Source organism: Microcaecilia unicolor, chromosome 1 (genome assembly GCF_901765095.1).
Source record: "Microcaecilia unicolor chromosome 1, aMicUni1.1, whole genome shotgun sequence".
NCBI classification, from domain to species: Eukaryota; Metazoa; Chordata; class Amphibia; order Gymnophiona; family Siphonopidae; genus Microcaecilia; species Microcaecilia unicolor.
Window position 1 is genome coordinate 449,520,155 of NC_044031.1, and position 26,374 is coordinate 449,546,528.

Below are 26,374 nucleotides of genomic sequence, written 5' to 3' on the forward strand. Positions count from 1 at the left end.
GACGGGGCTTCCCTAAGCCCCATCGAGCATGCAGCACCCCCACAACCTGGAAGGGAAGCTTTTGATGCAAGTCCTGGCGCCATGGCCTCCGGAGGAGAGCAAGGTGAACAGGGAGGGAGCCTGCACGAGCTGACAACTGGAGCCAATTTTCAAGCTGAAACGGGACTAACACCAGCTCAGGTTTTGGAAAAAACAGTGAGTACCCTGGAACAAGCTTCTAAGGCCCCCCTCCCGGATTTTTCATTGGGAAAGTTAGAAAAACCTGCTGTAGTGACATTAGAGTCACTGTGGGACTTCATCCACCCAATCTGCTTTACAAAACTTAATTTTGAAAAATACAGAGACAATTAAAACACTTTCAGAGACTGCACTGAATCAGATTCAAACTAGTGCAATCCAAGCCTCTGAGATTAGAAAGCTGTCTGAAAAAGTTGAGAAATTTGAACTTGTGGGACAAACTTTAAAGACAAAAATTTCACCTCAAGACGTTTGGAATATTTGGAAAACCAACCTAAGAGACTGACTTTAAGGTTTATAAATTCTCCTAGGTCCCCTTTGGTTGTGCCAATTCAAATGGTTAGAAAATATTTAATGGAGACACTGGGAATGCCGGAGAATTCTTTGCCACCAATAACTCGTGCTTATTATATCCAAATGGATATGAAACCATCAGATAACCAACAAATGCATGGTGCGATGAATCTTACGGCATTCCTTGAGTCTTCCCTAGAGGTTATAACTCGGAGAACTACATTACTGGTAACCTTTGCATTGGAGTTAGATAGAGACACAGTTCTTAAACTTTCCTTGAGACATCTGGATTCTCTATTTATGGGTTCAAAGGTTAGAGTATTTCCTGATTTGGCTAGGGATACCCAACAAAGACATAGGATGTTTTTATCCCTACGTCCTAGGGTAATAGCAATAGGTGCAGATTTCCTTCTGAGATTTCCATGCGTTTGTAGAATAAAATTTCAGTCTAAGCAATATCAATTTTTTGACCAAAAACAGTTGGAAGATTTTTTAATAAACAGGGAAGGGGTTAATGTACAAGTCTAGTCAAATATGCAACACTGTATGGCAGATTAGAGTTAACCGCTCGGGAACTAAGCTGTTCTTTTGATTTAATTATTTTGTGAATGTGCTTTATATATAAGTATTGAAATTTCTCAAGTCTTAGATCAATTACTTAAATTTGTGGACGATAGTTCGAAATCCTTGAGGAATGTATAATGCTTTTATTTTCTGTTAAATGATTTCTTGATTTGTTATCATTCATAAGTATATATTATGATTGTTAAAATTGATAAATAAACACACAAAAATGATTTCTCAGCAAAAAAAAAAAAAAGAAGGTGGGCTTTCATAACTGAGTGGGTTGGTGAGGTGGGTTAGTGAGATTATCAGTTCTCATTCTAGGCTTTGTTGAAGAAATATGTTTTCAGAGATTTGCGAAAGATAGTTATTTCGTTGATTGTTTTCAGGTCTGTAGGAAGTGCATTCCATAACTGCGTGCTCATGTAAGAGAAGGTCGTAGCATGCATCAGCTTGTATTTTAGTCCTTTGCAGCTGGGGAAGTGCAGATTGAGAAATTTGCGGGATGATCTTGTGGCGTTTCTGGGGGGTAGGTCCAAGAGGTTTAGCATGTAGATTGGGGCGTATGCATGAATGATTTTGTGTACAATCGTGCAGACCTTTAACGCAATGCGTTCCTTAAGTGGGAGCCAGTGAAGTTTCTCTCTTAAGGGTTTTGCACTTTCATATTTTGTTTTTCCAAATATGAGTCTGGCGGCAGTATTTTGGGCAGTTTGGAGTTTTTTGATAGTCTGTTCTTTACAGCCAGCATACAGTGCGTTGCAGTAATCCAGATGACTTATTACCATTGATTGTACCAGGGTACGGAAGATGTGTCTCGGGAAGAACGGTTTTACTCTTTTGAGTTTCCACATGGAGTGGAACATCTTTTTCGTCGTGTTTTTTACGTGGGCAACAAGATTGAGGTTTCGGTCAATGGTGACTCCAAGAATTTTCAAGTTTTGTGAGACAGGAAGAGAGCAGTATGGTGTGGTTATGGTAGAGAAATTTTTTGTGTTATGTTGTGAGGTGAGTACAAGACATTGTGTTTTTTCTGCATTCAGTTTTAGTTGGAATGCATCTGCCCATGTGTGCATTGTTTGGAGGCTTTGGTTGATCTCATTGGTGATTTCATTTAGATCCTGTTTGAACGGGATGTAAATTGTGATGTCATCTGCATATGTGTAGTGGTTGAGGTTTTGACTGGCTAGAAGTTTGGCTAAAGGTGTCATCATTAGGTTGAATAAGGTTGGTGAGAGGGGGGATCCTTGTGGAACTCCACATTCAGGTATCCATGGGGGTAATCTGTCCGCGTTTGTTGTTACTTGGTATGATCTTGTAGTCAAGAATCCTTTGAACCATTTGAGAACTGTGCCTCCTACTCCGAAGTAGTCTAGAATATGTAATAGTATTTCATGATTAACCATGTCAAAGGCACTTGACATGTCGAATTGTAGGAGTATGTTGCTACCAGTTGCAATTGCTTGTTTGAATGAGTTCATTACGGACACTAGAACAGTTTCAGTGCTGTGATTTGATCGAAATCCTGATTGAGATTCGTGCAGAATTGAGTGTTTATTTAGGTATTCAGTAAGTTGTTTCGTCACTATGCCTTCCATGAGTTTGGTTATGAGTGGAATAGATGCTACTGGGCGATAGTTGGTTAGGTCCATAGTGCTTTTCTTAGCGTCTTTCGGTAGCGGAGTAAGTAGAATCTCTTTTTCAGATTGCACTTTGTGATTAATTTGGCATGCTTGTGGGGATCTTGAGCTTTGTCCAATAAACAACCTGTTACTTTCAAATGTTGTGCCTTGTATATTTTATGTTGTATTTTTCTCTTATGTATGTTTGTATTCAATTTTATGTATATTTATTATAATCAGTTGAGGACTTGGGATCAGTGGAATATAAATATTTACGTGCATCAATAATGGATATCCTGCAGAAAATTCCCAACCAAGGCTGAAGTGGTGCTCAGGGTCAGAATATCAATGGCACACTGCTTCATCCTGTCCTCCTTTCCCTTGGGAATGTCAATTGAAGTAACCTCTCTCCATTCTTCCAAACCTTTCCCAGGTGGCAAGGGGTCTTCATGCAACCATATTTGCCAATAACTGTTTTTCTTGTGAAGGCAGTGGTGGTGGTCCAGAAGCATCATGAGGAGAAATAACAAGGTAGTTGACAGAGAGGGGCATAATCGAAAAGGGACGCCCAAGTTTTGCTGAGGACGTCCTCGCAAAATGTCCCGATGGAGGGGCGGGGAAACCCGTATTATCAAAACATTTTGATAATATGGTCGGGGACGCCCAAATCCTGAAAGTTAGGTCGTCTTTAGTGATGGTTGTCCCTAGACTTGGTCGTTTCTGATTTTTGGTGATAACGGAAACCAAGGACGCCCATGTCAGAAACGACCAAATGCAAGCCCTTTGGTCGTGGCAGCAGCCAGCATTCGTAGTGCACTGGTCCCCCTGACATGCCAGGACACCAACCGGGCACCCTAGGGGGCACTGCAGTGGACTTCAAATTGCTCCCAGGTACATAGCTCCCTTACCTTGTGTGCTAAGCCCCCCAAAACCCAGTACCCACAACTGTACAACATTTTTAAACATAGTTTTGTGGGGTGGGAGGGGGAGTAAGGGAAGGTCATCCCCGATTCTCTCCGGTGGTCATCTGGTCAGTTCGGGCACCTTTTTGTGCCTTGGTCGTAAAAAAACAGGACCAGGTAAAGTCGTCCAAGTGCTCGTCAGGGACACCCTTCTTTTTCCCATTATGGGTCGAGGACGTCCATGTGTTAGGCACGCCCAAGTCTCGCTTTCGCTATGCCTCCAATACGCCCCCGTGAACCTTGGTCGTCCCCGCGACGGAAAGCAGTTGGGGACGCCGAAATCGGCTTTCGATTATACCAATTTGGGCGACCCTGTGAGAAGGACGCCCATCTTCCGATTTGTGTCGAAAGATGGGCGTCCTCCTCTTTCGAAAATGAGCCTGAGTGTGGACTATTTTTTGAAGCAAGCACTTATCTTTATGCCAACAGGCAGGACAATTTCCCCCACTCCCAGTTAAATATAAAACAAATGCATTATACTTCTTGCCGGGGGGGGGGGGGGTGGAGGCTCTGAACTGTACAAAGCAAATGCCAAGGATTGGGATACTTGAAAAGGGCTCTTTAGACTCCACCCCCTTTTCTTTTAAGCAAAGAAAGAGAAGTATACTTATAGGGAGAGATGCATCGGCTCTGAACAGACCCCAGCTACCTTTAATAGGGAAAACGGGGCACAATGAGCACAGATTGAGGCTGATTGTTTTTTCCATGGCAGTAAATACTCCTTACTTCTGCTAATAGTGTTAAAATACAAAGTAATAGCTGCACAGCACCCTGGAGTACCACTGTAACCTTCTTTAAAAGAATAGCTCCAGTATGACACTAGAATGCCTGTTCAAATCATCACTATTAGGCAGAAGGTACTTTAGCTACCGTATTTAATTTGTTTTTAATTTACGCAGATTCTGTGCTCCTAGAGTACCTCTTCACTTTTTCATTGGAACAAGGACTTAAAGTTTATTTCCTTAAACCACAATTTAAACTGACAGGGAAGTTGAAAAATACCATTTCACTTTTGATTGCTACAAAAGATCAGGCTAGCTTGAAAATCCCATAGCTTGAATATGTATAAATATGAGTGAGTACTGATATGAAAAGAAAAAAGGATCAGAATTACTAAACAGGGAAGATACAATTGACAGCTGCTAAAAACACAGATAAGGAATCCCTTATTAGGAATCCCTTTCCTTTCGTATCTACGTGCCTGAGATATTTGACAAACACTAGCTAGAAGGTTGCAAGAAATGAGATCACAACTGTTTGGAAATGGATTTGAATAGTAATAACAACAAATTTACCCGCCAGAGTCCCAGTAAAAGTCCTGGATTCACACGGAAGAGTTTGACCATCCTGTCACAGCCAATCATTGTACTGTTGATTGCTAGGTCCATCAGGTCATACTTTACAATCAGAGAGCGCCACCAAAATCTTGGAAGCAATAGCATGCAGTAAACAGATGAGAAAATTGGTGTTAGTACTCTCAGTCACCTCTCTTCTGACATTAACAGTATGCAGTTAGTTACAGGAGGCCGAATCTGGGAGAGACAAAGGGAAGACAACCAAAGCAGATGCAGAGTGGCAGAAATGCTTCCCTACTTCAAACAAAGACAGACAAAATCTCTCTCTCTCTCTCTCTCTCTCTCTATCTATCTCTATCTATCTATCTATCTATATACACACACACACACACACGTGTGTAGAGATATAGATATCTACATTCTACATCTATATATATCCCAACACACACTCTCCCGAATTCAAAGCTATTTAACTGGCTGCTGACCAGTTAAATAGCATATTGGCACCTACCCGTGGATATTCAGCTAGCTGCTAACCGGCTATATCACGCAACATAGCTGATTAGGCACGGATACTCAATGCTTAACCAGTTAAGTTCAGCGATTAAAATAGACAGCATAAATAGCAGGCTTATCTTTAACTGCTAAAATGTTCACCGGTTAGTGCAGAATTTCAGTTTAACCAGTTAACTTTTTAGCAGTTAAAAAAACCCTGGATATTCAATGCCAGACACTGGAAACAGCCTGACACTGAATATCCAGGTTTAATGCCGGAGGTGGACAGTAGAAGTGCTGTCCACCGCCAGCTGAATATCAAGCCCACTATGTCTAGTAGTACTACAGTGGGTTCTACGTCATGGATCAGTTGGGTACAAGCCAACATGGCCCCTGTTTGGAAAATCTGTGTGGTTGGAGAGATACATGGGACAGCAGTTTAGTAGACCTGGAGAAGTATGTAAATGCTGTTTCCTCTGCAGATATTTTGCAGGTGTGTTCTAGTCATTAAAAATTGATTCCACCAAAAGTTTATCAACAGCAGTGGTAACAGTGAAAAAGCTCAAGCAAGACAGCCTATCCAGTCAGTTGCTCCACAGTCAAGCAAAAATCCTAGCTACCTTTTCTAATGCAATATAAATGTCTTCATATTTGCAGATACCGTAATCTGAGCTGACATTTTGCTTAAGTTTAAAATGTTACAGTCAAGATATCTGTATTTATACTTTATTCTTCCACTGACTGCTTTGTGTCTGAAATTTCTTCTGGCAAAACATTTTTAAACGGAAGAACAATCTAATTTCCTTAAAACATCACTTTTATCTGAAATTCTGGTTCCATACCTTGATCTGCTAATTTTACTCTTGATATGCATTCATTTACTTAAAATACTGTCTGAACTTTACTTTTTGGCAATTCAAGATGTATACTCCAATGCTGATGCTGGGGCAGGCAGGAGACCGACGCTGATGCTGGGCTGGGGCAGGCAGGAGACCGACGCTGAGGCTGGGGGCAGGCAGGAGAACGACGCTGAGGCTGGGGGCAGGCAGGAGAACGACGCTGATGCTGGGGGCAGGCAGGAGAACGACGCTGATGCTGGGGGCAGGCAGGAGAACGACGCTGATGCTGGGGGCAGGCAGGAGAACGATGCTGATGCTGGGGGCAGGCAGGAGAACGATGCTGATGCTGGGGGCAGGCAGGAGAACGATGCTGATGCTGGGGGCAGGCAGGAGAATGATGCTGAGGCTGGGGCAGGCAGGGAGCTGATGTTGGCAGAGTCAGAGAAAGGGACTGTTACAAAATACTGCTGGAAGTGAAAAACAAGGGTTAGGTGGAGAGGGAAAGGTAGAGTGATAGATACTGAGCTAAGGAGAAGGACAGGCAGGGTCAATGAATATTCTAGAAGCAAAGTAAACAGATAGATACTAAGCAAGTGGAGAAAGATGTATGGGGGAAAAGAAAGTGGCAATGGATGCAGGGGAAAGAGGCGGCATGGCAGATATAAGAATGTGGGAGAATATGGGTTCATACTTCTGTGAACACTCTAGGATTGGGTAGGAGACCAGAAGACGACAGACTAAGATTACCTGGGTATTGGGAGTATAAGTGAGTATTTAGAGATTGGGTAGGGTGGACAAGTGGGGACTAAACATTGAGCAGGGGTTAAAAGGACAATGGAGACTAAGGGAGTAGGACTGTAAGACTGAATGCAGATAGATGAAGAAGACAGATACTATGAAGGATGTAGAGAGGTTGGGAAGCAGCTGAAAGGGACATAGGGCTATGGAAGAAGTAAGACAAAGGAAAGGGACAGGTCTTTGAAGCAGATGAGAAAGGATGAAAATGTAGGAGGTAAAAGGGAGAATGGAAGGCATAAAAGTGGTAAGACATGAGAAAGGGACTGGAGATGGAGGGGATGAGAAACAGAGGAAGATAAGTACAGAGGATGAAAATAGGGGACTAGAATGTGGATGGAACACAAAAGAGAGTAGAAAGCTGGTGAAGGAATGAGAAATAAGTGGAGAACAGGAGGACTAGGAAGGGACAAGTAGAAAATGGAAAGCTGGTAAGTAAGTGAAATGTGAAAAGAGGGAGACTAAACACTGGAGGGGGAAAGGGAGGAATGAAAATGATCTAAAGGTAGATAAAAAGGCAGATGAGAAAAATAAAAAAGAAGAAACAGAAGAATCAATGTCAGATGTATAGGCGGAAGGGAAGAAGACAGAGTAATGAAACAAAAAATGGAAGTAAGATTCTGTAGGAGAAACAGTGGCGTAGCTAGGGGGGGCGCAGGGGGAGCAATCACTCCCCAAAACAGATTTTAGAAAAAATGGCGCCTATGCGCCACATGCCAGTAACTTTCCATGCCTCCTTCCACGTAGTTTTGCATCTTTCTACTTCTGTTTCTTCTGCTGCCCGCTTTCTCCAGTCTGCGTCGTCATTTTTACTGCCCTGAAGCATTCTCCCTCGGCACTGGTGATTCACAGTCAGCCTTCTGCCAGCGTCGGGGCTTCTCCTCAGGCACGTCTCACTCCCACCTCTGCGGAAAAGAGGAAATTGCGTTAAAGTAGGCGGGAGTCCGGGATGCGCCTGAGGAGAAGCCCCAACGCTGGCAGAAGGTTGACTGTGAATCGCCAGTGCCGAGGGAGAATGCTTCAGGGCAGTAAAAATGACGACACGGACAGCAGGCAGCAGAAGAAACAGAGGAAGAAAGATGCAAGACTCCGGGGGGGGTGGGGGGGAGACGCCCAAGGAGGTTTAATAGACGAGTGGAAGTTAGCCTATCTAGTCCAGTAAGTCCTGTAAGCAAGAGAGCCAATTTTGTTAATCTGTTTCCACTCCGCGCAGCCATCATCGTCATTGCCTTCACCCCAAACAAAACAAGCAAACTTATGAGCTGCTGCATCCACATTGTCGTTCTTTATTATTGATCCATCTGTAACAAGGCTAAAGCTGCTTCAGTTGGATAGGCAGTACCTTAAAAGCTGGAGGAGAAAAGAAATAAAACAGCTTCAAAAATTATTGTAGCTGGTAGAAAAAGCAATTATAAACTCTGTAGTTTGTGCTCATTTTTCTTCACTGTTCTTCTATACAATACATATGGCCAAGATTTCAGTGAGGATATCCTGTTTCCTGATGAGTTCATCTTAACTGTTGTTGTAATCTGCCTTGGGAAGCCTGGTGTTATAAAGGTGGAAAATACTGAGATTAAATGGAAGTAAAATTAAACTCTCCTTTCATTGGGGCCCATGGAATCACATCTTCACCTCATCTCTTTTGTAGATACACAAATGGATTATTCTGTTTTTAGGCATGTTTCAGGGACAAATGGTTTTATAGGTCAAATAAAAATAAATATTTTTTTAATGCAGATCTCTTTTGTTTAAACATAATTAATGGCCTACAAGCCCCCTAATGCAGTCCATTGGCTTTCTTATATTCTGTTTTAGTAGCCTTTACGAGGAGAAAAAAAAATCTTTGCATGAATGTAACACGTGCTAGAGTGCCTCTATAACTAGCCCCTCCAAATGACACACTGATTACGATTTATAACAAATTACTACTCTACCTATATATATTTTTTTGTTACATTTGTACCCCGCACTTTCCCACTCATGGCAGGCTCAATGCGGCTTACGTGGGGCAATGGAGGGTTAAACTACTTGCCCAGAGTCACAAGGAACTGCCTGTGCCTGAAGTGGGAATCAAACTCAGTTCCCCAGGACCAAAGTCCATCACCCTAACCACTAGGCCACTCCTCCACTTCTGTTATTATACTCCATTCTGTTATTATACTTTTTCTGTGTACATCTGTATACTGCACAAATTGGCATGTTTGAAAATATAAGTGAGATTAAATACAAATGCTACCAACAATAAAGAGTGACAACATGTATGCAGCAGCTCATAGGTTTGTTTGCTCTGTTTTGAGTATAGCAATGACGGCTTCACTGGGAAGGGGAAACTGAGACTGGCCTAATTGGTTTCAATATTTTGACGTCACTTGATCTCCTGTCTACTAAACCTCTTTGGAGCTGCCAGAGGATGGACCGCGGGAGCAGGCCAGGGAGATATGTGGCCCCAAGGAGAATGGGGAGCACTGAAAGAGATGGGGAAGAAGGTTAACATGGGGAGAGAGAAGGATATAGTAAATGCTGTAAAGCGAGGGAGGACACAGAGACAATACTAGACAGGGAAAGGGTAGGAACACTGGAACTCAAAGAGGCAGTGCTGGAAAAAGAAGAAATGGGGACACATGGGCTCTACTGAAAAGGAGGGGGATAGGGAAACAGAGGAGCACTACTGGAAAGAGGGGGAGGAGTTAGGGACACAGAGAGGGCACTACTGGAAAGGGAGAGGAGATAGGGACACAGAGGCATGACTGGAAAGGGGAGGAGATAGGGACACAGAGGCACGACTGGAAAGGGGAGGAGGAGACAGGGACATAGAGGGGCACCACTGGAAGGGGGAATGGGGATATGGGGACAATGGTGAAAAAAGGATGAGATGGGGACAAAGAGGTAATTCTGGAAAAGGGGGAAGATGGTAACACAGGGGTAATGCTGGAAAAAGGGGGAAGATAGGGACACGGCAATATTAGAAAAAGGGAGAGTTGGGGACACCAGGAGGGCAGATGCTAGAAAAGGGGGAGATGAGGAGACCAGGAAGGTTTGTGCTGAAAAGGGGGGGAGATGGGGAAACAGAAAGGGCAGGTGCTGAACTTGGGGGTAGGGTAGAGACAAGGGACACAGAAGGGAGATGCTGGACAGGACAAATTGTGGTGAAGAGGAAAGAAGGATGGTGCACTTGGAGACAGAAGAAATGTCATATGGGCAAGAAACCCTGTAAAGGCAGAAGAAACAGGAAAAAACAGAAAAGAGACAGTGGGACCAAAGCAAATGAAAAAATAAATTTTTCTAACAACAGTAGAAAAAGGTATTTTATTTTGAATTTGATATTAGGAATAGGACAGTATTTGAAAATGCACATCTCTGATATCTTCAGATTAGCAACCCTGCAGGGGTCCGAGTGCATTTTCTTAAGTAATTTTGGATGTACTGCAGCACAGATTTTGATCGGTAGAATCAGGGACTGCAAATCCCACATAAATGAGGGTTATGAGTTCACACTAGGACTGGTTGAAAAATCTCCCTTCTGGAACTGGATCACTTGGGAGCTCTATACATAGCTATTTGATAGTGGGGACATAAAACGAAAGATCAGTGCCAAATAGATGTAGAGAAGGAAAGGAAGAAGAAGAGGAGAGAGAAGAAATGGAAAGGCCAGCCTGGAAAAGAATTTGGAAGGCTGACTCATGGAACATGGAAAAAAAAAGACTGGAACCAGCCAAATTCCCAAACAACAAAGGTAGAAAAAACATTATTTTTATTTAATACTTTGTAAGGACAGATGCATCTGCTTTGTAAAATGTGTATTTTTTTCTATGTTTATTTTGCAAAGTACAGGAGAAAATGTTTTTCTGTTTCTTTTTTCCCAGTATTGCACTGTTTATAGAGTCTGGTTTTCTTGGGCATAGAGGAGGGGTCTCTATTTCAACTTCTGTTGTTGTTTTTTTTGTTTGGTTTTTTTGTTTTTTTTGGTGGCTCCCTATTCTGTATTAGATTGGTAGGATGGAATGTTGTCAACAGTTTGGGTTTCTGCCAGGTGCTTGTGACCCGAGTTGGCCACTGTTGGAAACAGGATACTGGGCTAGATGGACCTTTGGTCTGACCCAGTATGGCTACTCATGTTATATAGATGAGGGTCTGTCCATGTTCTGCAAGTGCAACTGAGGTGAAGAATTCTGCTAGCATGTAGTGTCTGTGTAGGAATGTGTAACAGTGCAGCTTGTTCCAGTTTCCCAATAGTAGGTATATTGGTGCTCGAGAACCCAGTGCACTGTCTTTTCATAGGTGGATTAAGGCTGTTATGGGGTGGTAAGTTTTGTGTTCTAGAGCAGTGTTTCCCAAATTGGTCCTTGAGTAACCCCTTGCCAGTCAGGTTTTCAGGATATCCACATTAAATATGCATGAAATTGATTTGCATATACTGCCTCCATTACATGCAAATCTTTTTTCATGCAGATTCATTGCGGTAGGCTGAAAACCTGAATGGCAAAGTGTCTAGCCCTATTTGAAAGCAGGCTCAGCTACTCTGGGGCAAGGGCCGCCGTTGCTGGCCCTTGTCACCCAAAATAAAAATCTTGAAGACTAGTGGTCTCCACTTCCTGTAGAGTCACCACACAAACAAAAGCCCATCTGATTTAAACAAGGTATCTAGCAGTGGAAGGAATGTGTGTGCTATTCCTGAGATGATGGTCATGATTTGAATATTCTTACTTTGTAGTTAAGAAGACAGGTTGCCTGCTCTGGCCAGTCCAGGGACCTCTTCTGCGTCCTGCCTCCTGATGTAACTTACTGTTTCCTTGTAGGCAGGACGCAACAGAGACAGCCTGTATTAATCAGTGCCCGCCACAGCTCTTGAGCAACAACACAGATACTACTTTCTAGCTGACACCAACCAGCACCTATTTTATAAAAGTCTGCTCCCCCTGAGATCAAAACCTGGCTACGCCTCTGTAGAGAGGCCAGGATCAATCAACTGGAAAAATAAAATGATCTGACGGCAAAAGGTACAAAAATTATTTTCAGTTTAAGAACAGAATGTGCCAGTTTTAAGTCCAGAAACTGGGTAAAGCAATGACTTTTAATCTACAAGAGCAACTTCCTTCTGATATGCAGCCATTCTCATGGTATGAGCCATAACAGCTGTGTATTTCAGCAATAAGATTGGTCCCAAGATTGGGGCTACAAAGGGGGCTAATATGTCCCTTAGGCCACAAATCTTTGGCTGAATGCCTGTGGCCATGCACTGTCATGCCACTGCTTTCAATGCCCAAATCAACCTCAGAAGATCATGTCACCAGAGTCAAGCTGGGTCATGGGAAAAGATCTTTTCTAATGGAGTAAATGTACTTCTTGGCTGGACCAGTGCAAGTATCTCTTCTCTACATGGTACACTTAATTTTTATACATCAGAACTCTGATTTTACAAAGTTCCAGGTCTTTTGTCAGACATGATTTCCACCACTTTTGTTCAGCATGATGGTACTGCCACTTTTAATAAGCTTAATGGTGCTTGAAACCCAGGCTGGTGACAAGAAGATAAGAGTTTTACTAGGAATAAAGAGGGGTTATCAAATCTAATGCCAAAACAGTTTTGACAACTTTATGCCTGTTCCTTTAGATTTGCCAGTGTACGAGTATTTATCTTGAATAAATCTTTTTAAATGGCCTGAGTCATTAAATATAAATGTATTTCCTTGACATTTAGTAACACATTTACAAATAAATTTTAAAATAAATACTGAAAGAATTTATAAAAGGGCATAGAGAAAGAAATTCTTCCAAAAGCCTGAGAAGCTAGAGTTCAATCAGAACCCCCCCCCCCCCTCCACACACACACATTTTATGACCAAAAAACAAAAATTTATTTTTGAAGGAAACCTTCAATATCAGATTGCTGTCTAAACAAAGTACCAGTCTCTTATCAAGAGGACTCCAGAATCTATCAAATATGATCTAGTAGAAGGAAGAACATCATTCCCTCCCTCCAGGTCCAACATATGCAACAAGGAACAGAATAAATCCTAGAAATGATAGGAAGAGATTAAGGAATACATTTTAAATCATCTGGAAGATGTTATCAGGCATTTAAAGAGGTAATATTATTCTCTGGAAATTCAATTCTATCATCTATGGAAAACACCTATGATATGTGATCAACAATGCTTCTTCCACGGACAAGCAGGACTGATTCAGGCATGCAAATGAGAGATTCCCAAGCTTAGGCTACTCAACTTGTTATTAACTGATCAGTGTTTAAGAGCAGTCTGATCATCAAAATATGTGAATTGCGATGTTAAAAAGATAGGTTAGGCAGCTCAGCTCAGCCAAATGCACTGGTCCAAACAGTAGTGTGAACTAAAAATTGCTGCTCAGCTTGTTATTCAACAAACTTCAGCAGAGCCACTGTAGCTGCAGTGGCTCTGATAAGAATTTATTTTACTGGTAAGAAGAGTACTAACTTGTTCTTAACAGAACTAGATGAAGGATGTTAGTCAATTTTTCAAAGTTGATTTGGCTACTGGAATGCCAACTTTCAGGTCAAAGGGGACAAACATCTGCATAAACTTTCTCATGGATTCTGTTCAAGGCAGTGGATGAGAGCCCATTCAGAGTCAGGGTGTGGAGGGACAACTTGAATGGATTCTTATTTGATTTGGGGCACTATATTATGACCAAAATCATCCAATTTAAACAGGCCCATCAAAGCTACTACTCCAAACTAATACATAGCTTGGACAATCCTATATAATAATTCTCACCTCCAACGTTCTAATCTTGCTGCCTGTGTCCGTGACTTTCTGCTAGGCTCCGAAGCCCTGGCTGACGTCACCGGAAAGGAGACACCAGATTGGCTAGCAGAAGGAAGAGGGGAGGAGCTGTGAAGCTATCAGCACTGAGCACTGAAAAAGAAACCAGCCGGCGAGGAGAGAGCAGAGCGAAGGACGGAAGGAAGCAGACAAGGGAAGTAGGTGAGTGGCTGGAGAACTGAGGTTGCCGGAGAGACGCAGCGTGACTCGGAGAACGACCCAAGACAGCCGGCGGCCGGTCAGCACTGCTCGCCAGTATGATGTCAGCGCTCTGAGCATGCAGCGGCTCTCAGAAGATGGCGGTGCAGAAGAAGGACAGCGGCCTGAGAAATTTTACGAGGCCTCCGACACGCGCCTGTGGTTGGGCAAGAACTACAAGAAGGTAATGGAGCTGGAGGGAGGAGAGGGCCGGGGGGAGGGCTGCCGCTCTACTGTATCTGCCCCGCCAGCTCGCCCGCAGCGCCGGGCCCCCGGAGAGAGATAGAGAGCCGCAAGCAGGGAGGGGGCAGACTAGCCTTATTGGAATACTGGCTATACCATACAGGGAGGGAGACCCTGAAACTCGGAGGAAGGGAGGGAACGACCCTGGAACTGGGAGGGCATGGCCCTGGAACTGGGAGGGAGGGAGGGCACAGCCCTGGAACTGGGAGGGAGGGATGGCACGGCTGTGGAACTGGGAGGAAGGGCCCGGCTCTGCAACTGGGAAGGAGGGCCCTGGAACTGGGAGGGAGGGGCCGGTGGCCCATGGCACACACTCATTTTCACACACACACTCGCACCCAGTCTCACTCTCTCTCTCTGTCACACACACACACTTGCAGATTCACTCTCTCTCTCTCACACAGTCACTCTCACATACACTCTCTCAAACATACACACTCTGAGGAAAACCTTGCTAGCGCCCGTTTCATTTGTGTCAGAAATGGGCCTTTTTTACTAGTCTCTTATAAACTATGGTTTCACTTGCTTCTTGGCTGTATTCATGTAGCTCGCTTTCTGTATCTTCTGCTACACCCAGTGTGGATGAACTAGCCAAATATTTCTGTTTTAAGACTAGGAAATTGCAACAAACCTCTGTCCACCTTAGCTATTCCTTGAAGTTTTCTGTTCCTCATCCTCTCCAAAGACCCTATCTCATAACAGGTCCACTTTTTCTTAACCTAAACTCTAGTCCCTTTCCAAAATTTATACATCCATGAAATTAACCACATCTACCCTGGACTAGACCCCTTCCGCTGGCTTTGGGTCAACAGACATGGTCTGTTTCTTCTGGCATTGATGATTATTACCTAGTGCTCATCAACTGGGCAAATCCCTTGAATTTGGAAAAGAGCAGTTCTTTGCCTGATTCTAAAAAGGGGGTACTCTGTTTTCTTTCTAAAAAGACTGAGAAGGTGGTTTACTCCCAACTATCAGATCATGTTGAGCAAATGATGGCACTTTACCCTTGTCAGTCAGGTTTTAGAACTGGTCACAGTACAGATACCATTTTGACGGCCTTACTTAGGGGTCCTTTTACTAAGGCGCGCTAAAAATAAGCGTACGTTAAACACTAGAGATGCCCATATGGGAATCTCTAACGTTTAGCGTGTGCTAATCATTACTGCGAACTAAAAACGCTATTGCACTTTTATAAAAGATCCCCTTAGTGAGGTCCACGCAATGCTTAACAGAGGCCATGTGGCTCTAGCAGTTTTTCTGCATCTATCCTCAGCCTCTGATCTCATCTATCACAGGTTACTTTTGCAAAGATTGTCCGATATTGTTCTTTCTGCTCAGGTTTTTGGTTTTCTTTTTTTCCTTCAGAATCTTTCTTTCTGAACTAAGGGCTCTTTAGGTCTTTTTGCTTCTTATACCTTGACTTGTGGTGTTCCCCAGGGCTTGATGTTGTCTCCTCTGCTATTCAACCTTTTTTAAACCTTTGGCTATCATAATTCAGGATTATGACATTAGTTTTTATGTGTATGCAGACGACATTCTTCTAGTCTACACCACCTCCTTTCAAAGCCCTGACCTTCTGCCTCTACAGACATGCTTGGAATCAGTAGGCAGTGGCATTTTGATCATTATCTCATTCTTAAGTCATCTAACATAGTTACATGTTGGTTTACAGGCAGAAGGAGCAAACTGCTGTTATCCCATTTTAATTTAATACATTAATTCCTCCTGTAGACTTGTTCTGTTACCTTGGAGAATTATTTGATTCTGAACTTACTTCTGCACCACAAATCTCCACAGTGCTGTACGTTCAGGCTCTCATACTCTCCATCAGTTGAGATTGATACAAAACTTTTTAAATCATGACATTTTGTTGACTTTGATCTTTCTTTTTTGATTCCTAAACTGGATTATTGCAATGCTGCTGCTTCTCACATATGTCTAAAAGGTCTTCAAACACTACAAAATATGTTGGCTCACTTTTTATGTCAGGCTCAAAAATTTGACTGTGTTCGTCCATTACTGATTCACCTGCATTGGTTCCCAGTCATGCAACATGTGCAGTTTAAAATTCTCCTGCTAGTATTCAGAGCTCTAGATGAGGGCATCCCTGGATACCCAGTTCCACTGTTGTTCCTTATGGGCCTTCCCGTACCCTCTGGTCCCTTAAAGATCACTAGTTTAAGAACATAAGAATAGCCATACTAGGTCAGACCAATGGTCCATCTAGCCCAGTATCCTTCTTCCAGCAGTGGCCAATCCAGGTCACAAGTACCTGGCAGAAATCCATTTAGCAGCAACATTCCATGCTACCAATCTTAGGGCAAGCAGTGGCTTCCCCCATGTCCATCTCAATAACAGACTATGGACTTTTCCTCCAGGAACCTGTCCAAACCTTTTTTAAACCCAGATATGCTAACTGCTGTTATCACATCCTCCAGCCACGAGTTCCAGAGCTTAACTATTCTTTGACTGAAAAAATGTTTCCTCCTATTTGTTTTAAAAGTATTTCTATGCAACTTCAGTGAGTGTCTCCTGGTCTTTGTACTATTTGAATGAATGAAAAATCGATTCACCTCCACCCACTCCACATCACTCACGATTTTGTAGACCTCAATCATATCCCCCCTCAGCCATCTCTTTTCCAAGTTGAAGAGCCGTAACCTCTTTAGCCTTTCCTCATTTGGGAGCAGTTCCATCACCTCTACCATTTTGGCTGCTCTTCTTTGAACCTTTTCTAATTCTGCTCTATCTTTTTTGAGATACGGCGACCAGAATTGAGCACAAAACTCAAGGTGAAGTCACACCATGCAATGATACAGAGGCATTATAATAATAATTTTGGTCTTATTTTGCAACCCTCTCCTAATAATTCTAGCATCCTGTTTTCTTTTTTGGCTGCCGCCACACACTGGGCAAAAGATTTCAGCGTATTGCCTACAATGACACCTAGGTTTTTTCCTTGACTGCTGACTCCTAGAGTGGACCCTAGCATCAGATAACTATGATTTTGGATTATTCTTCCCAATGTGCATCACTTTGCATTTGTCTACATTAAATTTCATCTGCCATTTGGATGCCCAGTCTTCTAGTTTCCTAAGGTCTTCCAATTTTTCACAATACACATACATTTTGACAACTTTGAATAGTTTTGCGTCATCTGCAAATTTAATCACCTCATTCGTTGTTCCAATTTCCAGATCATTTATAAATGTTAAACAAATTGTTCCTCCTCTACCATCCACCAGGCAGAGTATATTTTTCTTTTCAACACCCTTCCTGTGGAATATTCTTCCCCTCGCTCTATGGTCTGAACTGTGGGTTCAGAATTTCAAGAAAATGCTTGAAACTCACCTCTTCTGGCTAGCATTCAAGGACTTGAACTGTGGATCATAGGTTCAAGATCATCACCTATCCTTATTTATCTTTTTTTTCTCCCTCTGCTTACCTCTTGTATGAATGTCTCCTTTCCTATCACAATTTGGTAGTTCCTTTCCTCTTCCTTTTTTATTATTTTTATTGTATACCATTTTGATCTGTGTTTTAGCTAAGGTGGTATATCAAGTACATAATAAACATTATTTCCTTGTTAACATATCTCAAACAATTATTACCTGAAATGGTTATTACTCTACTTACCATTAACTTTCTCTTTGCTTCATGTACAATTTCTCATTCATAATAGATTTTCTAAATGTTAAATATCCATAGCTATCCCAGTATGTTTATGATATTGTATTGCAAAATTGGATTCTTACAAGTTGCTTTCTTATGCATTGTTCTTTGTTATGTATCCTATACTGTTTAATGTAAGTCACACTGAACTCAAACTTGTTTGGGATAATGTGGGATATAAATGTCACAAATAAACAAAACATGGAAAGATGTTATTGTCTTAAGAAATAAAATTGGGATAAGTCTGAAGAAGTACTTTATGAAGAAACTGCTCATAAGTAACTAAGGTTTGAAGTTCACATTCTTCTAGCCAATGAAAAAATACTACTAGAAAAAGCTCTTTCTATATAACAAGCTTGAGTGGGGCTGTCTCAAACAGCAACTTCATAAAAGATGCAAGGATGACTGAGGTCTTACAATACAAAAGGCTTCTGCATGAACAAAGAAATGATAGTCGGCTTCCAGCTTTTCACTGTCTGAACAGGAGCATGGTAAGCTGAAAGAGCACTAAGATATACTCTGCTGGAAGACATTTGGAGTCCTAGATAACAGATGACACAAGTACTACTACTACTATTTAACATTTCTATAGCGCTACAAGGCATACGCAGCACTGTACAAGTAGTATAATATGGTATCAGGACAACAGCATCATGTCCAGTCCATTCATGAAACACTGGATGGAAATTTTTCTTCCACTTACAGGTGTAAGTTCAACTGGAACACTTTTATTGCAGCAGCTCATATCTTGAATAGTTGGATGACCTAGGGTTGAGAATGCTGATCAATTTCCAGGCTGTAAGGGCTGGGCTAGGGACTTAAGACTAGGATGAAGAAATCAGTTTCCTTCTCAGCAATCAATGATGGAAATATTGGAAAACTCTCATAGGGCAGAACGGAGTATTTTGAACAGAAGAAACCAGTTCTGATGAGGTCAGTAAGGTGATACAGACTCATGAAGCCTAGTCTCTGCTAGAATTTGTGCTGGGTTTTTTGCTGCGAGCAAGACTGGAGGATAAACACCTGTATTTTGGATTTTATTCATGATTACCACCTAGATATATTTGCGCTTACTGAGACCCGGCTTCTCACTGGGGAAGAGTCTTGCCTGGGTTGGCAAATGGGAGGGAGGTGTGGACTGGCATACATTTAACTCTTCTACCCTTAATGTTAAGGAAATTCCAGCTCACAGTCTTCCCTTACTGCAAACTTCTCTTATTAGAAATAAATTCAACAATCACTTTTCATACCCTTCTGTTCTACTGTGCTCCTTCCTTAACAGTGGAAGATTGGAAGAACATATATCAATCAATGGCAGATGCAGTATTGAAATTTCCAAATCTCTTAATCTGGGGAGACTTTAACATCCATCTCGATGACAACACAAAACCTCGTTCCTTGATATTTTCAACGTTGGGGTAACGCAATATGTTAAAGGCCCCGTTCTACATGTCAGACCTCATAGTCTTGCCAGTAAGGAATACAAAAAGATAAGGAGCAAACAGAGGGCTTACCCTGCTCCCTCTGCAAGACAGGAATTGGGACCGATGGACCGTTTCACTGTTCCCAGAGTAGAATTGACTGGGCAACAACCCTTGCTGCAGGAGGGATCAATGAGAGGAGAACCGACCTACCTGCCTGAGGGAGAGACCACTCTGAGCCCAGAGAACGGAGTCCTCCTTCGATGCCGGCAATGCTGGCAGACCAGAGCCCTGGATTGACTAGACCTGATGAGGAGATGTCTGATCTGGGACTCTGCTAGCAGAACGCCGAGTGCAGCAGTGCTGGTGGTTACTGCTGAGAATACCGAAGGAGCAGGAGTTGAATCACAGGAGAGCAAGACTGGCTCTAAGAAAGGAGCTCAGAAGAGGTAACATTGAAATTATTTCCTAAAAAAACGGAGAAAATAACCCTAGAAAAAATTTGGGATGCTTTGGAATGTTTAGAAGATTCTTTAACCCAGAAATTATCTCCAATAGTTAAAGTTACTCAATCAAATCAAGCTAAAGTAGCAGACTTGGAAAAACAGTTGGAACAAACTAAAATTTTTGAACAAACAATTATACTTGAAACAAATCAAATTAAAGAGAATCAAATAACTTTAATAAAAGAAAATGTATATTTACATAGGAAAATAGAAACTTTAGAAAATCTACAAAGGATGAAAACATTGAGATTTATAAATTTTCCTAAAGTTCCAGCAGTGGCTCCTTTAATAACATTTAAAAGATATCTTTCTGAAGTATTAAAAATTACTGAACAATTGTTTCCACCTGTAGCAAGGATTTATTATTTGGCTCCCTATGTTAAGAAACCAAGTGAGCGCATAACACCATCTATGGAAACCCCATTTGAGGAGCTAAATTTGAATTTATCACAAACAATTGAAGATGAACTATGTGGAGTACAACCTGCTACATTAATTATAGACTTTGTTCTACAGCCGGATAGGGACTGGATCTTGAAATCTTGAAATCTTTCTTTAAACATAGACATGAAGTCTTTCTGAATTGCAAAGTCAAAGTATTTCCTGATATTGCTAGACAAACTCAGAAAAGACGTCAGTCTTTTTTGAAACTTCGTGATCGTGTATTGTCACAGAGGGGAATTTTCTGGCTTAATTTTCCTTGTAAATGTGTTGTTAAATTTCAATCTATTAAGTATGTTTTCTTTGAGAGTGATCAGTTAGCAAAATTCATGGACTCCAGACAAGAACCAGCCGTAAACTCTCTGGTGCTTCCTCCATTAGTATCTACTCCATGATAGGATAAGTGGGAATATGTTCTATTCATTTTTTCCTATGTTAACCAATTTTTGAATAGTGCCTTGCCTATAATTGTGGACTTTAGCAGTAATTATCATTTAATAGATTTTCTTTATAAAATATTTTCTTGTATGGTATGGTAATACTCCTTTTCTGTACAAGTGTTTCTTGTAAAATTTATTAAAATTACAAAAAAAAAAACCAAAGGAATACAAAAAGATCATCACGCACGTTCTTGAACCTCCATTACCCCAGTTGCAAAGTACTTAAATATAAATCAATCTAGGCATCCAGCTTCTCCTATATCAGCACGCAACTGTGGAATGCTTTACCAACTGCCATAAAAACTAAGCACGTTTTGACAGATTTCCGTAAACTACTAAAGATTCATTTGTTCAAAGAGACTTACCTAAAGGATCCTTCATAAATGACCAGACATCAAAACCTTATCTAAACAAGTTAATATTGAACTCTTTTTATTTGTTTACGCTATTAACATTATTACTTTTGAATCTTCTACATTTACCCTTCATCTTTAATACCTGAATTGAACTGTAAATCTACACCTTTAACTTGTACTTTAAATGTAATAATATCCTGTATTTCTCGTTCCGGAATGGTGATCGCCATTACGACATAATGTAAGCCACATTGAGCCTGCAAATGGGTGGGAAAATGTGGGATACAAATGCTACAAATAAATAAATAAATAAATATAGCAGGCCATACCATGGATCTAGTAATGACTAATTCTTCGGATCTGCTTCATTGTACTAACCCATTGACAGTGCTAGTCTCCTGATCCAATCATTATTTCTTTCATTTCAAATATTCACTTTATAAACCAGTTCAGAGAGCTACGCCTTCTACTATTCAGACCAGAAGTCTGAGATGTCTAGATCCTCTCTCTGATAACTTTCCCATAGAGTTTAAAGACCAATCATTGGAGGAACAGGTTACTGTTTGGAATCATGTCCTTACGAAAGCACTGGACAACATCACTCCTATGAAAACCATCAAAGCATGGGTGAAACAGTCCCAGCCTTGGTATCACCCTGGCCTGAAATTATGTACATGGCAGGTACAAAAGAATGAACGGCAATAGCAAAAATGGAGAACTGAAGAGTTGAAAAATAAATGTCAACAATGTCAACAATATTTTTGACCCAAGTTATGATAGCTAAGGTTTCCTATTTTTCTAAACAAATTCAACAAGCTTCAGACTCACCTAAACAACTCTTTTCCATTGTAAAACAACTGACAGCAAAACCAGAGACAAGGGTAGTTACAACGCACCTGGACTCTGAGATCTTGACTAATTTCTTTATATCTAAAGTTGATAAGCTATGAGCTAATTTCCACTACAATAAATATGTTGGAAGATGTTTCCGTCTCCAGTCTCTCCAGGCCATGGCATTCATTCGACCCCGCATCTTTCACATCATTTTAGAAAATAATATCAAATCTATTGCTCTTTAGATCCTATAACCTTCAGATTGGCTCAAAATTCTATCCCTGGGTTTGCTAGCACACTTACACTCCATGATAGTAAAAAGTCTCACAGAAGGAGTTATTCTGAAGGCTCTAAAAGAAGCATTGATTAAACCTAGTCTAAAGGAATATTCACTCGACCCCCTCTCTCCGAGTAACTAATCACCCAGTCTCTAATCATCCATTTCTGGCAAAGATATTGGAAACCATTGTGTTCTCACAACTTCAACTGTATTCAAAATCTATAAATGCAATACATCCTAGACAATCTGGTTTTAGGTGGGGTTATAGCACAGAGACAGTACTAACAGCCCTACTAAGTGAACTGCATTAAAGACCTGAACAAGGTCACACTGTTCTGATTATTTCACTTGACCTATATGCGACATTTGTTCTGATTGATTATAGCCTATTACTCAAACACTTGCAGTCACTTGCAGGCTTATTTTCAAAAGAGAAGGGCGCCCATCTTTTGACACAAATTGGGAGATGGGCGTCCTTCTCCCAGGGTCGCCTAAATCGGCTTAATCGAAAGCCGATTTTGGGCGTCCTCAACTGCTTTCTGTTGTGGAGACGACCAAAGTTCACGGGGGCGTGTTTGAAGCGTAGCGAAGGTGGGACTGGGGCGTGCCTAACACATGGGCGTCCTCGACCGATAATGGAAAAAAAGAAGGGTGTCCCTGACGAGCACTTGGGCAACTTTACTTGGTCCATTTTTTGTTATGACCAAGCCTCAAAAAGGTGCCTGAACTGACCAGATGACCACCTGAGGAAATCGGGGATGACCTCCCCTTACTCCTCCAGTGGTCACCAACCCCCTCCCACCCTAAAATAAAAACATTTTAAATATTATTTGCCAGCCTCAAATGTCATACCCAGCTCCATGACAGCAGTTTGCAGGTCCCTGGAGCAGTTTTAGTGGGTACTGCAATGCACTTCTGGCAGGAGGACCCAGGCCCATCCCCCTCCCAACCTGTTACACTTCTGGTGGTAAATGTGAGCCCTTCAAAACCCACCAGAAACCTACTGTACCCACATGTAGGTGCCCCCCTTCACCCCTTAGGGCTATGGTAGTGGTGTACAGTTGTGGGGAGTGGGATTTGGGGGGCTCAGCACACAAGGTAAGGGAGCTATGCACCTGGGAGCAATTTCTGAAGTCCACTGCAGTGCCCCCTAGGGTGCCCGGTTGGTGTCCTAGCATGTGAGGAGGACCAATGCACTACGAATGCTGGCTCCTCCTACGACCAAATGGCTTGGTGGTTTCTGAGATGGTCATCCTCGGTTTCCATTATCACCGAAAATCGGGGACGACCTTCTCTAAGGACGACCTTTTCTAAGGTCGACCTAAATTTCGCGATTTGGGCGTCCTCGACCATATTATCGAAATGAAAGATGGATACCCATCTTGTTTCAATAATAAGGGTTTCTCCGCCCCTTTGCTGGGACGTCCTGAGAGGACGTCCTCAGGAAAACTTGGGCGCCCCTTTCGATTATGCCCCTCTTGGTATCTCTGGCACCGTCTACAATTAGTTTTCTTCCTTTCTAAGTAGTCATACTTTTTAAGTAGTACAGAACTCATCTATTTCTAAATCTCATCCCATCTCTTGTGGGGTTCCACAGAGATCTATTCTATCATCATTATTGTTGTTTAATTATTTGTCAGTCCATTGGTGTTGCTCATTCAAATCCTTAGGTATTAGCTTGTACTCCCTATGCAGATGATTTCCTTTTGATTCATTATGTAAATCCATCAAAAACAGATTTAAAGCCAGTGAACGACTGTCTCAGTGAGGTTGCCGGATGGCTCTCCAAGCATTATTTGATATTAAACCCGGATAAGACAATAGCTTCCTGGGTAACAGGTCATGGTCCTGTGCCACCCTTAATTCCAACATTATTTGACAGGCAGATTGCTCTAGTGCAGTCTTTTAGATATCTAGGTATAATTATAGATTCTACTCTCTCTTTCAATGATCAGATATCCGATGTGGTGAAAAAAAATCATTCTATTACCTGCTGCAATTACATTCCATCAGAAATTCTATAGATAAAGACTCCCTACATACTCTAGCATACGCCTATATTACAACGCTATTTGATTACTGTAATATTATTTATACAGACATCACAAAATCTAATCTAAAATGTATACAAACTACTCAGAACATGGCCGCCCGTATTATCTGTCAAGCTTCAAAATATGATAGGGCCACTCCTCTTGTACGCAATCTTCACTGGATCCCGACAGACTTAATAGTAAAATTCAAGGTTCTCATTTTGACATATAAAGTGCTTTATACAGCAACTCCATCGTACCTTGTGACCTTAACTACCCCATACACACCGATGCGAATGCTTCATTCACTCATAGACAATAGACTAGTGATTCTACTACTTCAAGGGCTAGATGGGACTCAACCCGTGCGTCAGCATTTTCTTTTTTCCCTCCAGCATTGTGGAATTCTATACCACAATCAATTAGGTTAGAACAATCATACCCTCTTTTCCGCAAAGCTCTGAAAACTTATTTTTTACCAAACAGCCTTTGATATGTAATGTTGCATTTTAGTAGGAAGACCACACAGGTGCTTAGAGTGCTTAACACTGCACAAGGAGATACTAATCATTAGATAATTATGTATGACTGTTGGAATGAGTGCCTATGTTGTTATCTTCAGTATGGAAGTTTTGTCTGTTCTGTTCTATCATATAATGCCCAGACTGCTGGAGTCTATTTGGAGAGCTATTCAGGCCTTAACAATGGTTGTTTCTTAATCAACACAGGAAACCTCTCTTCTCGTGAGTAAAGTTGAAACTTTAACTTCTTCAACACAAAAAGTTAAGCAGGTTTCAATAAATCAAATATTACAGATTCAACAAGAGGTTAAAGACTTAAAATCTATTACTGAAGTAGTAATAAAGGATAAAGCTTTGACACATAGGAAAATAGAACAAACTGAGAATTACAACAGGTGATTGAATTTAAGATTATTGAATTTTCCAATGGTTACTGGTATAAGTTCAATGGATTTCTTCAAGAAATACTTCCTGGAAGTTTTACAATACCCTTCTGCGGCTATTCCACCGTTTAATAAGACTTATTATTTGCCAAAATCTCCACTGACAGGAGAAGGGATTAAAGGACTAGGGAGTTTGCCTTTGAATCAAGAACCAGTACAAGAAATTCAAGATATATCAGCATTTCTGGAGGATTCATTGTCTGAAGTGACTCAACGAAGAACCCTAATAGTTTCATTTGTATTTGAACAAGATTTGAATTCGGTAATGAAGTTGTACTTTAAGAATTCTTCACAAATATTTTGTGGACAGAGAATTTGGATCTTTCCAGATGTTACAAAGATGACACTGGACAGAAGGAAACAGTTTCTTGCTCCTAGAGAAGAGATAAGGGCTATGGGAGCAACAGTGGCGTACCTAGGGTAGTTGACACCTGGGGCCGGTCATTTTTTTAACACCCCCCTCCAAAATCCAGTACTAGGCATACCGAGAATACAAAACACTCAGGACCTATAGAGCAATTCTACCATACCATAAGCAGTCATTTCTACGAGTCACACAAGGAAAAAGAAAGCATCTTAAACACTAAAGTGAGCACTAGAACATCAATTCACCTATTGTAAAACGAACCCAGACAGATAGTACAGATCGTCAATCCTGCACAGTCAATGCCAACTGAAAGTCATGTGTTTTTCACAAACACAGATACACCCTAATCCACTTTAGAACAAGAAATCATAAATTTTCTATTTAGACAAAAATTAAACTGAACCCCCAAGATGCCAGACTCTGCATACAATGCAACACCACAGAAACAGAAAATGTCCCCTAGTACTGTGCAAAATATAAAGACAGCAGATGTAAATTTGAAAAAAAACTAATACCAATCACCACTTTACAAATTAACAAATAGAAATAAAACAAATATAGAAAATAAAATACCATTTTATTGGACTAATACATTTAGCTGTCAGAGGCCAAAACCTTCTTCCTCAGGTCAATACAGTATAGTGTGTTACAGTGTCCTAACCTGACTTGAGGAAGGGGGTTTTGTTCTCCGAAAGTTAGTCAAAATTTATTAAAAT

The 26,374-nt window shown here is 41.4% G+C and overlaps 1 protein-coding gene across 1 annotated transcript in view; it reads right to left on the minus strand.

Moving 5' to 3' along the window:
• FBXO15 (F-box protein 15) overlaps positions 1-26,374 on the minus strand; it is a 191,982-nt gene that overhangs the window by 81,463 nt on the left and 84,145 nt on the right. The window contains 1 exon segment of the mRNA XM_030212777.1: positions 4,975-5,104. Within this exon segment, the coding sequence (XP_030068637.1) occupies positions 4,975-5,104 (130 nt within the window).